Raw genomic sequence first — 15004 nt, forward strand, 5'->3', positions numbered from 1 at the left:
ACTAGTATGTATGATACAGTTCCCCAAAGAAGATCTTTAAGCTTTGTTCAGTCTTTGTGAAGAAGTGATGGAAAATTAGTTTTGTTTGCTGACAGATGCTTGAGTTTAGAAACTAGGCTAGGTGCTTTCACACACATTATTGAGGTAGCTAATGTTGTCCCATTTTTACAAATTAAGAAACAGACAGATGTTAAGCAACTTGCTCCGGATCACAGAGCCTAGTAAATGGGTGGTCTTTTGTCTATAGCAGATTGCTATAGACTATAGAAAGTGTTTACAAATTGAAATGAATTAGAATTTTATGGAAAGAATGTTATGTGACAGTGAGGAAACTTAAGTATACACAAGCAAAAGGTGGTAGGTATTGTGTGTCATATCCATACAGTGGAGGGGCTGGAGCCCTCTAGATCTTCCAGTGGCCAGCATATTAAGATAGTAAAGAATAGACAGCATTTCTCAAGTGCTTACTATATGCACTTTGCTTATACTGATCCATTTAATTCTCATAACAACTCTTATGAATTAGGTACAATATTATTATGTTTAGAGGAAGAACCTGAAACATAGAGGTGAAGTTATAAACCCGACCAATAAGTGGCAGACCTGGAGTAGAGCCCAGGCCCTCTTAATCCTGGGGCTACACTTAACCATAAGTGATTATCTTATAACTGATTTGCATAAGAGAGAATGAGAACAATTTTTCAAGTTGATTCTTGTCTGGTTCTAACCAATCTTGGAAGAATTTCTACTTGTTATTAGTTAAATAAGAAGTTGAGTAAAGTATGATACAGAATTTCACCAATAAAAGCAAATACTTAGAGCATCATTTTGGAAGGCAATGCATATAGGAACTCTAAGACCCAAATTTCAAATCTTTCAAACAAAACTGAAAATTCATTAATAAGTCCTTTTCAGCTCATGATAACTAGTTACATCTTCATAATTTTAAGAACTAACGTAGAATATCTATCAAGAAATTGAAGTAAGAATGCAGCAAGTGAGCATGTGAAAATAATCCCACACAGATGGAAATTATACAGCTCAGAACTTCACAATGAATCATACTCTTGGAAGACCATTCCTTTCTTCCCCAGAGTCTGACAACAGAGGGATGTACAAAGTGATGTAGTTTTCTTGTTTCAGCTTTAACATCTGCTGCTTGGCAGCCCAATTATATTCCCATCTAGGAAAACATCTATAAATATTGGTAAAAATTCCCTTTTTACTTTTGTTTCCTGGCTCTTTGTTTCTCTGTTCATTCTGTTGGCTATGTAGTATCTCTGGGTGATCTGGAGCTCAGTATTTTACTAATACAGCTCCTTGGGAATCTACCTAACACCATGAGCAATTCTGCTACCAGGTCAAATTGGTGTGTTTTTTAAAGCCAGAGTCTGTTACCACTGCCGAGATTGGTTGTTTTCTTCTCTTGCTTTCCCACTTATCCACGCGCTACTGGGCTCTTTAACAACAGTGGATACCAGGATTTTAAGTGAGCGATTGTTTCACCAATTTATTTTAGTCTTGTCATTTTTTCATGGAACCTGTGAGAGAAAGAAGAGAAAATTTGCAAAAAAATTTGAATGAGGTTTAGTGTTGATTTTTTTTAAATCATATAGAGAAATCAGTAAATATGAAAGTTGACAGTAGAGGTGTTAACACAACTAGATTGAAATTTCAGCAAAGTAAATTATTAACAGGTATAAATTATACCTCTTGCACGCACAGCTTGGTATCAGACTAAATATTTTAATTGGTGTAAAAGAAGTTTGGGAAATTAAAAGGTAAAACTGGGAAAGCAGACTTAGATATTTAGACAAATAAAACACGTAACTCTATATACTCATAGCAACAGATTGTTTTATTGTTTGTATAACTGGCATCATCAGTGATTTAGAGTCTTGGAATAACAGAATCATTGGGAGGGGCTGTGGAGCACATTACTGGAATTGAATTGGCAGTGTTCATACACTGGTCTGTTCTCTGGTTTAAAATCCTCTCTTTGCTGCTTTTCTTCTTTAGGTGGGACTCTTCCCTGGACACTGTGTTGAGTTAATTAATCAGAAAGTTCCCCAGTCAGTGACCAACTCAGTGCCAAAACCAGGTGAGTACACTTTTTCATTAATGTGATTATTTATCAACTGCTTAAAGATTCAGATATTCTCTTCCAGTCAAGCACATAGCTTGTCTAGCTATTCTTTGCATTTATTGTCATAATGTGCATTCTTAATTTTATGTGGTTTTGATTTTTAATATATTCTTTTTTCTCTGTTGATCATTTCACAAAGGTTTACACGCATTCAAAATTTTAGACAATTTTAAGAACTGTTTGCTCCATTAAGCTTTGTCATTATTTGTTTTTACAATTATATAGTAGGAATGTAGCTTATTAATGAATAAAATGATAAAAGAAAATACCCGGTTTAAAGAACTGACATGGAGATAGTATGATTAGCTGAAAATTAATAAATGAAGGGAATGTATATTGTATCAGTGCCTGTGAACATCAAAACTATTTTAAACAGCATTTGTTATCATTTATATAGTATATTTACAGTGCACATAAGTATGTGGAGTATTTTACAGATATGTAGAGCAATGTGTTACAGGGGGTAAAAATTTAAAAGTGGAAATTTTTGTTTTTATTGGGGTGATTTAATCTGGACAAATTTTACAGAATACCTCATCTGAAACTTTTTAATGTGATGTAAATTTTTGGAAAGAAAATTAAAACAAAGACTAAAAGATTTTAGAAGGAGGAGGGAGTAATCAAGTGTATTTCTCCTGATTGTATTACCTCTGCCCTTCTCTCCTCTCACCGTGGGATTCTCAATCTCTTTTCAAGGCATTTTTATCCTCTGTTAAATCCCCCTTCTTTGGGTAAACTTGTTAAACATAAAAACACTTTCTCAGTGAGTACTTATTCATTAGTGGTTGTGATGGCTGTAGTTTTCTTTCCTTGTTTAAATATGACATCAGTAACTTTAAAAAAAAAAATCCTATGCCCATTAGCAGACACTGCCCCATCCTCTCCCTTCCCCCCAGCCCTAAGCAACTACTAACCTACTTTCTGTCTCTAGATTTCTCTAATCTAGACATTTCACATAAATGGAATCATGCAATATATATAGTCTTTTTGTGACTGGCTTATTTCACTTAGCATAATGTTTTCAAGATTCATCCATGTATCAGTGCTTCATTCTTTCTTATGGCTAAATAATAGTCCATTGTATGGATATACAGTATTTCTTTTATCCATTCATTTTGGGTTTCCATTTTGGCTATTATGAATAATGTAATACTTAGTGTACAAATTTTTATATAGATGTATGTTTTCATCTCTTGAATGTATATCTAGGAGTAGAATTGCTGGGCCATATGGTAACTCTGTGTTCAACCTTTTGAGGAACTGCCAAACTGTTTTACAAAGTAGCTGCACTGTTTTACAATTCCACCAGCAGTGTATGAGAATTCCAGTTTTTCCATATCCTTGTTACTTTTTTTTTTTTGGTTATTGCTGTCTTAGTGGGTATGAAGTGATATATCTTTGTGATTTCGATTTGCATTTCCCTGATGGCTAATAATGTTGAACATCTTTTTATGCACTTATTACCCATCTGTATATCTTTGGAGAAATGTTCAGATCCTTTGTATATTTTTTAATTGGGTTGTCTTTTTATTAATTGAGTTGTAAGTGTTCTTTATACATTCCAGATACAAGTCCTATATCAGATAATACGATTTGCAAATATTTTCTCACATTCTTGTTTCTCTTTCGTTTTCTTGATGATGTCTATTGAAGCGGAAATGTTCTTAATTTTGATGAAGTTCAATTTATTTTTTTCTTTTGTCACTTATGCTTTTGATGTCTTACCTAAGAAGGTGTTGCTTAACCCAAAGTCAATATTTACTCCTATGTTTTCTTCTAAGTTTATAGTTTTAGATCTTATATTTTAGTCTGTGATCCATTTTGAGTTAATCTTTGTGGTGTGAGGTCCAGCTCCATTGGATATCCAGTTGTCTGAGCACGATTTGTTGAAAAGATTATTCCTTCCCCATTAAATTGACTTGACTCCCTTGTAGAGAATCAGTTGACCTTAGACATAGGAGTTTATTTCTGGATTTTCAGTTCTCTTCCATTGATCTATATGTCTGTTCTTATGCCAGTACCACCGTGTCTTGATTACCACTGCTTAGTAGTAAATTTTGCAATTGGGAGGTCCTCCTACTTTATTCTTTTTCAGGATTCATTTGGTTTTTCTGGGTACCTTGCAGTTCTATATGAATTTTAGAATCATCTTGTCAGTTTCTACAGAGAAGAGAGCTGGGATTCTGATAGGGATTTATTGAATCTGTTTATCAATTTGGGAAGTATTACCTTCTTGCCAGTATTTATTAAGTCTTCCAGTCCTTGAACATGGGATATTTTTCCATTTGATTATTAGACCTTTCATTTCATTCAATATTTTGTAGTTATTTTTAGAGTATAAGTTTTGCATATCTGTTGTTAAGTTTATTTTTATTCTTTCTGATGCTATTGTAAATGGAATTGTTTTCTTAATTTCATTTTCTTATTATTCACTGCAAGTGCACAGAAATACAATTAATTTTTGTGTATTAATCTTGTATCCTGAAACTTTGCTGAAATTTTATTAGTTCTAATAGGTTTTTTAGTAGATTTCTTGGGGCAGGCTAAATATAAGATCATGTCATCTGTGAATAGAGATATGTTTACTTCTTCCTTTCCAGTTTGGATGTTTTTTATTTCTTTTTCCTGCCCAATTGCCCTGGATATGTTACATTGTTGAATAGAAGTTCTGAGAACAGGCATCCTTGTCTTACTTCTGATTTTAGGAGAAAGCATCTAGTTGTACACCGTTAAGTAAGTTTTTAACTGTGGGGTTTTCATAGATGCCCTTCATCAGGTTGCTGAAGCACCCTTCAATTCTTAGTGTGTTGAATGATTTTATCACAAAAGGGTGCTGGATTTTGTCAGATACTTTTTATCCATCTATTGAGATGATCATGGGTTTTTGTGGTCACTATTTTAAAGTTATTAAAATTCAACATAAAAAATTTATTGTTATTTCTTGTGCATTATTTTTATGTATTTCTGCTGCATAAACTTAACTTTTATTAATTATAAAGTCTTATCTTTGATAATTTCGCCTCAGAGATATACTGTTTTGAAATATTAGCTTAATATTGATATTACATTGTATCAATCAAATATTATACTTTCTCATGTTCGGAATATGAAAGTGATTTTCTAATAGTGATAACGTCCAAAACTTTTAAAACTTGAGAAAGTTAATCAGTTATTGAGAGTTCTAGAAAATACGTTTCTGTTAATAGACCTGTATGGCATTGTTAATTCTAAATTAGTAATGATATATAATGACAACACACCTTCAAAAGCTAGTATTTTATCTTTTGTGAGCAGCATTGCAGGGTTGGCATAGGAAAATGTGCATTCTTAATACATTTTGAAAAGGATGATGTGAATTCTATCAGCCTCAGGCTTGTTTCACACTTTAAAACTGTCTTGCCTGCAGTACAAATAACTTTAATGTTCTATTTATTTTTAACATTGCCATCTGTCATGTTAGATGCCAGATCTGAAAGATGCAGCTATAGTTTGAGACTGCAACTTCAAGCTCCCTATATTATTGCACAACAAGGGCAAGAGGGAAAACTTTCCCTCTGGAACTCTTCTTAGTGCTCTCCATATGTCCAATTATTTGTGTGTGTAAAAATAAAATTAATGAGTCACTGTGTCCTGACCAAGATAGCATGTATCCATGGTACCTTAAGGAAAAGAACGGTGTGTGGGGTGGAGGGGGCGGAGAAAAGAAGAGGAAAGAAAAGAGGAAGAAAGGTAGACGCCTGTCCCAAAGAAATTGGCATTTAGTTCAGTCCCCACAGGTTCTGGTTGAATGGCAGGTGAGAGGAAGAGGAAGGAAGCACATGAGGATTTCTGTGTGTTTATCCTGTGCAGCATTTTACCCAGCAGTTATTTACTGGTGTCTGTCTTCACGTTGTTTGTGTTCTCAGCTGTTATCTCCTCGGATATTTGTTTTGCGCCCTTCTGTCTCCCTCCTCCTCCACATGTCAGTTACGTCTTTGATGTTGGCTCATTGGTCCTCTCTCCAGCTTGGGTGCTTTCTGTTGACCTCTTCCCTCTGTGCAGGCTTCTCTTAAGCCCATCTAATGAATTCTTCAGTTCTCATATCAGGTATTTCGTTTCTAGGATCAACATTTGGTCTTTTTTATAATTTCCATGGTGGAGTCCCCACCTTCCCACCTTATCCACCTTTTCTTCCAGAAAGAAAGAAAGAAAGGGTTTGGGGGAGGGAGGGAGAGGGCGGAAGGTGGAGAGAGGGTGAAGAGAGAAGAAAAGCAAAGCTTACTTTTGAAGCATGAGCTTCTAAAAATGAAGGACTAGGGAATTTAGACAAACTCTCCCTCTGAAAACAGAACATTTGGACAGAAATGAAAAAAATATATAAGATCTCTTTGAAGCACTGGAGAGTTAACAAGGTAGTAAACAATTACTGAGCTAAGATTAAGCAGAAGAAGGACATCCAGATACGTGACCCCAGTGTATGGGGACATTAGCCCCCTAGGGTATCAGCTGATGGAGTAGAGAATGTCACAGCACTCACGGAACAACAAATGGAGTTCAGAGCCCAACAGGGCTGAGTTGCTGATAATGCCCCAAGCTTTGAGTTAGGATTTTTCTCGAAATTGACAACTGATTCTAAATCGATTCTAAAATTTGTATAGAAATGCAGAGCCCAAAACACACAAAACAGTTTTGAAGAACAAAAAAGTGGGAAAATTAATATAGTAGATATCAAGACTTCCTGTTAAAGCTTCACTCATTAAGATACTGAGATTAATGCAAGGATAGACAGCTAGAACAGTGGAAAAGAATAGAGTCCAGGAACCAACCTGTGTCCATATAGATGCTTGATTCATGCCCTGCAGAGCATTGTGAAAAAGACAGCCATTTCAATAAAAGTTGCTAGATCATGGAGAATTATAGATCTGTATATGAAAGGTGAAACAACAAGACTTTTAGAAGAGAATACTGTAGAATATCTTCATGACCTATTTTCACGATCTTGGGTTAAACATAAAGCAGTAATAATAACTGAGAAACTTAATCATTAAACTTAATTAAAGTTCAGAATGTCATCGTAATATGCTATTAAGATAGTGAAAAAGGCAAAGCACACAGTGAGAAAGATATTTGCGGTACACATATCTGACAAAGGTCACGTAACCAAAGAATCAATAAGAAAAGGACAGATAAGCTGATTCTTTTAATTGAGTGAAAACTTGATCAGGTATTTCACAACAAATATCAAAATGCTGAATAAGCACATGACAAGATGTTCCACATCATTAATCTTTAGGGAAATGCCAGTAAAAACTTGATTAACGCACAAAAACACACCCACCAGAATGCTTAAAATTTAAGAGTAGCGATACCAAAAGTTGGCAAGGATGTAAATCTGTGGGAATTCTCATACACTGCCAGGGAAGCGTAATGCAGGACAAGCACTGTTTTGGCACTGCCTACTAAGTTTGACAGGTATATACCTTGTGATCCCGCAGTTCCATTCTTAGGTATATGTATAGAATGTTCATAGCAACCTTATTGCTAATTGTCAAGAAACTAAAGAACTCAAAGGTATATCCATAGTGGAATGGGTAAATAACGGCATGTTCATTCAGTGGATTCTTCTACGCCAGTGAAAACGAAATGAGTTATGGCTGTGTGGAGCAACGTGGACGAATCTCAGAAAAATAAATATTGGGTGGGAGAAGCCTGACTTATGTACATACTTACACTGTGTGATTCCATATATATAAAGAGAGAGCTCAAAATCGTACGGTTCAAGACTGTTCTGTGGTGATAAAGTTTGGACAGTGGTTACTTTTGGAGGGGAGAGTGAGTAGATGGGTAGGAGAGAGGATTCTGAAGTGCTGGTAATGTTCTGTTGATCCAGATGGTGACTGTACAGAAATGTAATGATGTGGAGCATCTTTTCATGTGCTTATTGGAGAAATGTCTATTCAAATCCTTTGTCATTTTTGAATTGGTCACTTTGCATTTTTTACCTGCTATCCGGGTAAATATTCCTCACAATATCACTTTAATACACAAATGTTTGAAATTACATTTTCAAAATAGATTTTCTACTTCCATACTGTGAAATACTCTGCAACCCTCAGAAGGAATGAAGTAGAAGCCTATGTGCTAACCCAGGGAATTTTTTTCTGTGATGTATTGTTAAATGAAAAAGCAAATCACGCAACAGTATAATCCCATTGTAAACTCATAGAAGAGGATCAGGAAGGATACATACCTAACTGGAAAGCGGAATGAGATTGTAGCTATAACAAGAGACATTTCATTTTTTTCCTCTGCTCCTGTATCGTTTAACTCCTTTACAGTGATCATATATTACTCTACATAGATTATAATCTACCCTTCACTCCACCCTGTCCAAATAGGTAATTTCTTAGGGTCTTTCTTAATGCAACCACCCCATAAAATAGATATTTTGTGATAACAGATTTAATGCAGATGTTTTATTTAATGTATACACCTATGTGAAAAGCAGCTCAAAGAGGTGAGAGCACAGGCCTCAGCCTTGAATTTTAATCCCTGTGCCATGTGTTACTGTCCATATGCATGTCATTTGGCTTCTTTGATTTTTAATTTCCTCATCTAAGAAGTGAGGCAAGATTCTTTTAAAGACTAGAGTTAAGGCATTTAAAGCCCCCCGGATACTTAATAAATATCAGCTGTTATTTTTTATCGACATGTTTATTTACTATGTTATATCATTTAAATTCAGGAGTGTCTGAAACTAGGTCTATTTAGTTTATGTAGGTGCTTATTTAATATATTATTTGTTGGTATAAATCTATATGCAAATATTTCACAGTATACCACTGAAACAAATGAATTGCAGTAGTTTTCATGGGACCATGGTGAGGAAGGGAGCTTCTCTGGATGGTCTCTTGTATAGAGCTTGCATCACAGATTTTTGTCTGAATTTTTTTGTTAGCAGACATAGAAGTAGCTGAGGCTTTCATTTTGGGGGAAGACTTAGTAATCAGATGTAATGCTGATGAAATCCTTATAAGTAGTTTATAAGGTAACACAGTCTGAATTTGTGGCATAATTTTGAAATTAAAAAGTCCTTGTATTATCCTTTTAGGAAACTGGTCCTCTAGTATCTTGTGTTTTGTTGTTGTTGTTTTATTTGCAGTTTTGCCTAATTATAGTATTTTTTTCTTTTGTTTTCATTTGTTTACTTCTGGATTATTTCCATTTTCTTTCTTTGAATGTCCAGCACTTTGCTCTTCTGTAACCATGTTTCCTCATGTCACTTTAGTATGAGGTGACCACTCTATGGCAAGTAAAAAGGTTCAGGTTTTTACTTACCCGAAATGGAATGTTGTACTGAGTATTCTTCCCATTGAACACATTACTTTATTACTCTGGAGGCAAATACCTTAAGAATCAGATATGAAAATCAGTACCCTAGGAGGCATTGATGTAAGATTTAAAAGAGTTCCAAAATGCTAGAATGCCCAGGTGGTTTTCTCTCCGAATACATGGTAAGGGATACAACAAGATAATACTTTCTCACTCTGCATCAGGGAAAAACAGAAAGTTCATAACATCACATATTTGTAGTTGCCTTAGAGTTTTTGAATACTGTATTTTTGTTATTTAAATGGGAATTTGAATCTCGATACAGCCCTGCAGTGTACTAAGGATGTGGAATGTATTTCTGTCCCCCATACACTGCTTTTTTTTTTTTTTTGAATTTTATTTATTTTTTTATACAGCAGGTTCTTATTAGTTTTTTAACTAGTGGAGCAACTGAGACTCAGAAAACTCCACGCTGTGCCTGAGCTTTCATAGCTGAACTTGCAGAAGTCTTCTGACCTCTCCTAGTAACCACTGTCCACACCTAGGTAGCCCTGGCTGTGCACCAGATGGATTACACTCATTTGCGATTGTTTAACTCAAAACCCAGCATTTTCCCACCATGGAACATTGAAGAGAGGTAAAATTTATTGTTTTCTCTCTAAAAATGAATATTTTGGTTTTATTACAAGAGTAAATAAAAATGTATTTCTGTATATGAACAGAAGAGATATTAGGGCAAAAGATGTGTTGAATGGAAGATGAAGAGAAGTGCTTATAGGAGCCTACTTAATTTGCTAATTTTGTTTCAGCCATCATTCTTTCTAAGGCTTCTCTAATTAATTAGAAAAAATCTTTCCATACTTCCTCATTACATATAAAACATACCTCCAGACTACTTTATTGTGTCATTTCTGGCCATCTTCCTTTTCCAGTCTCCTGTTCTGCTCTTTTTCCCTGGGCTCACTGGGCTCTGTTTCTGTGTCCTCAGAACATACCATGTGGTCTCACAGCGTTCCCTCTGCTCCGACTTCCCCGACTGTTCCTACAGTCTGAAATGCCCACCTCCCCATTTTGCCCAGTTGAAATTTTCCTTGTATTTAGGCTCAGGCCATAATCGTCTTGTCCATGAAAGTTTCCCTGACCATCTCTCCCTGGCCCGTCTCTCCCTGGCCCATCTCTACCTAGACCCATCTCTCCCGGACCCGTCTCTCCCAGGCCCGTCTCCCCTGGCTCATCTCTCCCTGACCTGTCTCTCCCTAGACCCGTCTCTCCCTGGCCTGTCTCTCCCTGACCCGTCTGTCCCAGGCCCGTCTCTCCCTGGCCCATCTCTCCCTGACCCATCTCTCCCTGACCCGTCTCTCTCTGGCCCGTCTCTCCCTGACCCGTCTGTCCCAGGCCCGTCTCTCCCTGGCCCGTCTCTCCCTGGCCCGTCTCTCCCTGACCCGTCTCTCCCTGACCCGTCTGTCCCAGGCCCATCTCTCCCTGGCCCGTCTCTCCCTGGCCCGTCTCTCCCTGACCCGTCTCTCCCTGACCCGTCTCTCCCTGGCCTGTCTCTCCCTGGCCCGTCTGTCCCTAGGCCCATGTCCTGTTTGTCCTCAAGTCAGATCTAACAGCAGCTGTTTCACTTGCTCACGAAATTGCAGTCTCCTCACAATTGACAAGTGTGTCTCATTCATCCTTGTCTCCCCCACAGGATACATGCACAGTGGATGCACAATTAATGCCTGTGGAATTACTTTATCTTAATATTCACTACTAAAATAAAATTTTAGAATACAGCTTTTAACTTGTAATCCCTGACTTCAGAAAACCTCAGTGATTTCCCTTTGTGCCAGAATTATATACAAAATCTTTAGCCTAGAATTTAAGATGCTCCATAAATACTGAGAACTCACTTATCTTTGTAACCTGTTTTTTCCTTTTCTCCTCTCTGCTCAGCATCAGAACATGTTTCCTTATTCTCCACTCATTTATACTTTGGGTCTGCCCCTTTCCCTGCCTGTGATCTTTCTTCTGCCTGAGATGACTTACTATGTTCTTCACGAAGGCTCCTTAAGCTGCTGCTTCACAAACTTGATTGCGCATTCAGTCTGCCTGAGAGAGAGAGAGTTAAAAACTGTAGACCATCATTTGTTAGGGTGGGGCCTGACATTCTGTATGTCTAAGAAACTCCCAGATAATTTCATAATACTGGTCCTAAGACTACGTTTTGAATAACGAGGGACTACATTTCAGCCTACGGTAGCTATTCTTTGTGTCACTCATTTGGAAATAGTGTATGGCAATGAGTCATTTTGAATTTGATACTTCACTTTTTGTGTGTCTTTCTTCACCTAGATTGTTTTGTTCGTGGATAGATATTCTATTTTATATTAATTTGTATCCTTTGTACATAGTGTTTGTTTTAAACTGGTTGATTAATAATTATAAACAAGAATAATGTCCACTATAATTATCAAAAATGTTTCCTAAACTCCCATTTATGTTTTAGCCAGTGCTAGGGGTGGGCTCGATCTAATCCTTGCCATAAATAAAGCAACTTTTCCATTTCTGATCATTTCTAGTATTTGTTCATTCACTGATCAGACATTTACTGAGGTGCATACCAAGTACTAGGGCTAAAATGGTGAACACAACAGACAAAAATATTGTTATTTTGTTGTTGGTATTCAAGTGGGATGAGAGGGAGAGAAAGAGGCAAACAGACACATTATATATATACTAAGGTAGGTAAGTGCTCTGGAGAAAAATGAAGCCTAGAAGGGGGGTTGGTACAGGGGTTAGGAAGTACTGGATGTGGTTCATGTGGGGTTGTAATTTCAAAGGAGGGTAGAGTGGTTGGGGACAGGCTCATTAGAAGGTAGCTTTTGAGGAGAGACGTGAAGGAGATGAGGAGTAGAGATACGCACGTACCTGGGGGAAGAGCTTCCCAGAGAGGGAACTGCAAGTGTAAGGACACTGAGCCGAGTGTGTGTCGGGGCTTGTTAAAGGATCAGTGGGAAGGCCAGTTTGACTGGAGCAGTGAGTGAGGACATAGGATGAGGTCTGGAGGTGAAAGGGCGTCAGATTCTCCTTGGGGCTCGGGTGCCACTGTGTGGATTTTGGCTTTCATTTAAAATTAGATGGGAAAACGTTAGAAGGTTTTGAGCAGAGCTGTTTGACCTGCCTCACCTTATGTAAAGGATCACCTTGCTTGCTGTGTTCAGGACAGGAGATGACATGGGTGTACACTGTGGTGATGAGCCCACCAAGAGGTGTTGGTGGCTTAGACCAGGAGGGTAGCTGCAGAAGGAGTGAGATGTGATCTAATTCTGGATATGTTTTTGGCCATGAAACTGGCAGAATTTACAGACGTACTGTCAAGGGTTTGAATAATTCGGGTAATTTTTATGACAGAATGATTGGAAGGTAGCCTTTGCCTTTCCAGTGAGTTGTCTTGTTGCCCCCGCTGCCCACACAGATACATCTTAGTCCTTCACAGGATAACCTCCATTTGTTAAATACAAGAGAAAAATAACAGGTGACCTCTCCTGTGCCATCAGCAGTCTTTAGAAGACAGAGCATAATGCTTTTCAGTCAGCCATATTTTTTAACTTTTTATTTTGAAATAATTATAGTCTCAGAAGAAGTTACCAAAATAGTACAGAGAGGTCCCTTATACTCAAAACCCAGCTTCTTCCAGTTGTAACACCCTACATAACTATACTGTACATTTTCAAAACCAGGAAATCGACACTGTCACAATGCAGGGAACTAGACTGACAGACCTCACTCCAGCTTCACCAGTGTTTGCACACACTCATTCTTGACCCTGTGTTTTTATGCGGCACAGAGTGCAGCCTTTAGGATACAGGTGAGGGTCATTTGGTCACTCTCCTGCCCTCAGGCAAACTACCATCGAATTTATTTATTCCTCTCTGTGCTCACATGTTAAGTTGTACCGAGTATTCCCCCAGATGGCTTTTCTACAGCATGGATTCCTTTTTCCCCTTCCCCCTTCTTTCGCTCTCTCATTCCTCCTTCCCTTGCCCTCCCTTGCTGTCTTCAGTGCTGAGGAGGGGTATAAGGATGGGTGGCTTTGCTTTCTCCACCATGAATAAACTTTAAGAGCCTCATTTCCTATTCAACAAAATCCATAAATTCACAGCTGTTCCATTGATAAAAATTAACATGTTTTGTTCCTGCCACACACTGGAGTTCTCTGTGGTCTTTCAAATTGTGAAATCACATCAATTCATTGTTTTTCTTATTGTGGCCTACCATTTATCAACATTTCTTTATTCAGAACTGTGATCAGAAAGGAAGGAATGAATACATTTGATCAGTAGCAGATTTTGGCACTATGCATGATAAATACTCCCTGGGTATCTTGAATTCAACAATTCCTACTTGTTTGACCTTGGCAATAGCTTAATCCTCCGCCTTGGCTTCCTCATCTCCAGGATGGGAATAGTACTCGAATCAACTTCATAGGGTTATAATGAAGACTATCTGTAAAGTACTTAAAGTCTGTCTGGCACGTGTAACATTATTTTGTTTACTAAAAACAAATATGTGAACATGAATTTACATTGGTATTAGTAAAAAGTCATTTGGAACAGAAAATACGTTAATCTTTTCCAATTCATTTATTTCTTCAACTAATTCTAATTGGGTTAACACAGTGCAGTACTGTTATTTAGTATAAATAATGAATCTTTTCAATGTTTATATAAGTAGAGCTACAATTTTAACACTTGGTCAGTGTATAAAGGAGGAGGTCATAATCAGGAAAATTTAATTCTGGATTTTTTTGGTGTTGAAATATAGTTGATTTATACTGTTGCATAATTCTGGATTTTTAATCCTAAAAAAACTTTTCAGGTTTTAGAACTTTTTATTTGTATATTAAAAAATTGTGCATTCCAATCTCAGAATTTTTCACACAGAGGCAGTATAAATTGATAATTTTTTTTTTGTCAGTCTAAGTAGAAAACAATCACAGCTCATTATCAGCAAAGATATTCAAAATTATGTTTTCCTAGCCTGTTGCTGCCAGTTTAATGATTCAGACTTTTACAGATAATACTTCCTGATTGATCAGTTGCTTTTCTTATTTTATTTGGGTGTAAATACCATTTTTTTAATAGGATACATTGTCTCCCACGTGGATAGCAAATATAAACAACTGAATAGTAAGTGACTTTTTAAAAAATTAAAGACTGAATATCAATTTCATAGTGGTGTTACTCTGAGCAGAAAATATGCACCTGTGTGAAGCTGGTGGGTGGAGTCATACTGGTGAAGCCTGTTCTGCAAGTGTGGTTGGGCTGGGGCAGTTCTCCTGCGCTGCAAAGCAGGATGTGCAGAGAGAGAGGATTAAGCTCCTCCAAGCAGCGCTTTCACACACACAAGCTGCTCGGCTTGACTAAAGACCAGAAACAGGCTCAAGGAAACTGCTGAAAGGGGGCCCGAAAGCAGAGCTGGAACCTCAGAGTGCCTTGAAGATTTGACTTGGTGTTATCCCGTGGTGGATAAGGTCTGAGCCAGTGTGATTATGATTCATTC

At 37.3% G+C, this 15004-nt stretch overlaps 1 protein-coding gene across 2 annotated transcripts in view; it reads left to right on the plus strand.

The window, feature by feature from the left end:
• ARHGAP32 (Rho GTPase activating protein 32) overlaps positions 1–15004 on the plus strand; it is a 196880-nt gene that overhangs the window by 122792 nt on the left and 59084 nt on the right. For both annotated transcript variants that reach the window (XM_024131194.3, XM_024131195.2), the window contains one exon: positions 2020–2101. In XM_024131194.3, the coding sequence (XP_023986962.1) occupies positions 2020–2101 (82 nt within the window). The remainder of the gene's footprint in view (positions 1–2019; positions 2102–15004) is intronic.

Source organism: Physeter macrocephalus, chromosome 16 (assembly GCF_002837175.3).
Source record: "Physeter macrocephalus isolate SW-GA chromosome 16, ASM283717v5, whole genome shotgun sequence".
Lineage (NCBI taxonomy): Eukaryota > Metazoa > Chordata > Mammalia > Artiodactyla > Physeteridae > Physeter > Physeter macrocephalus.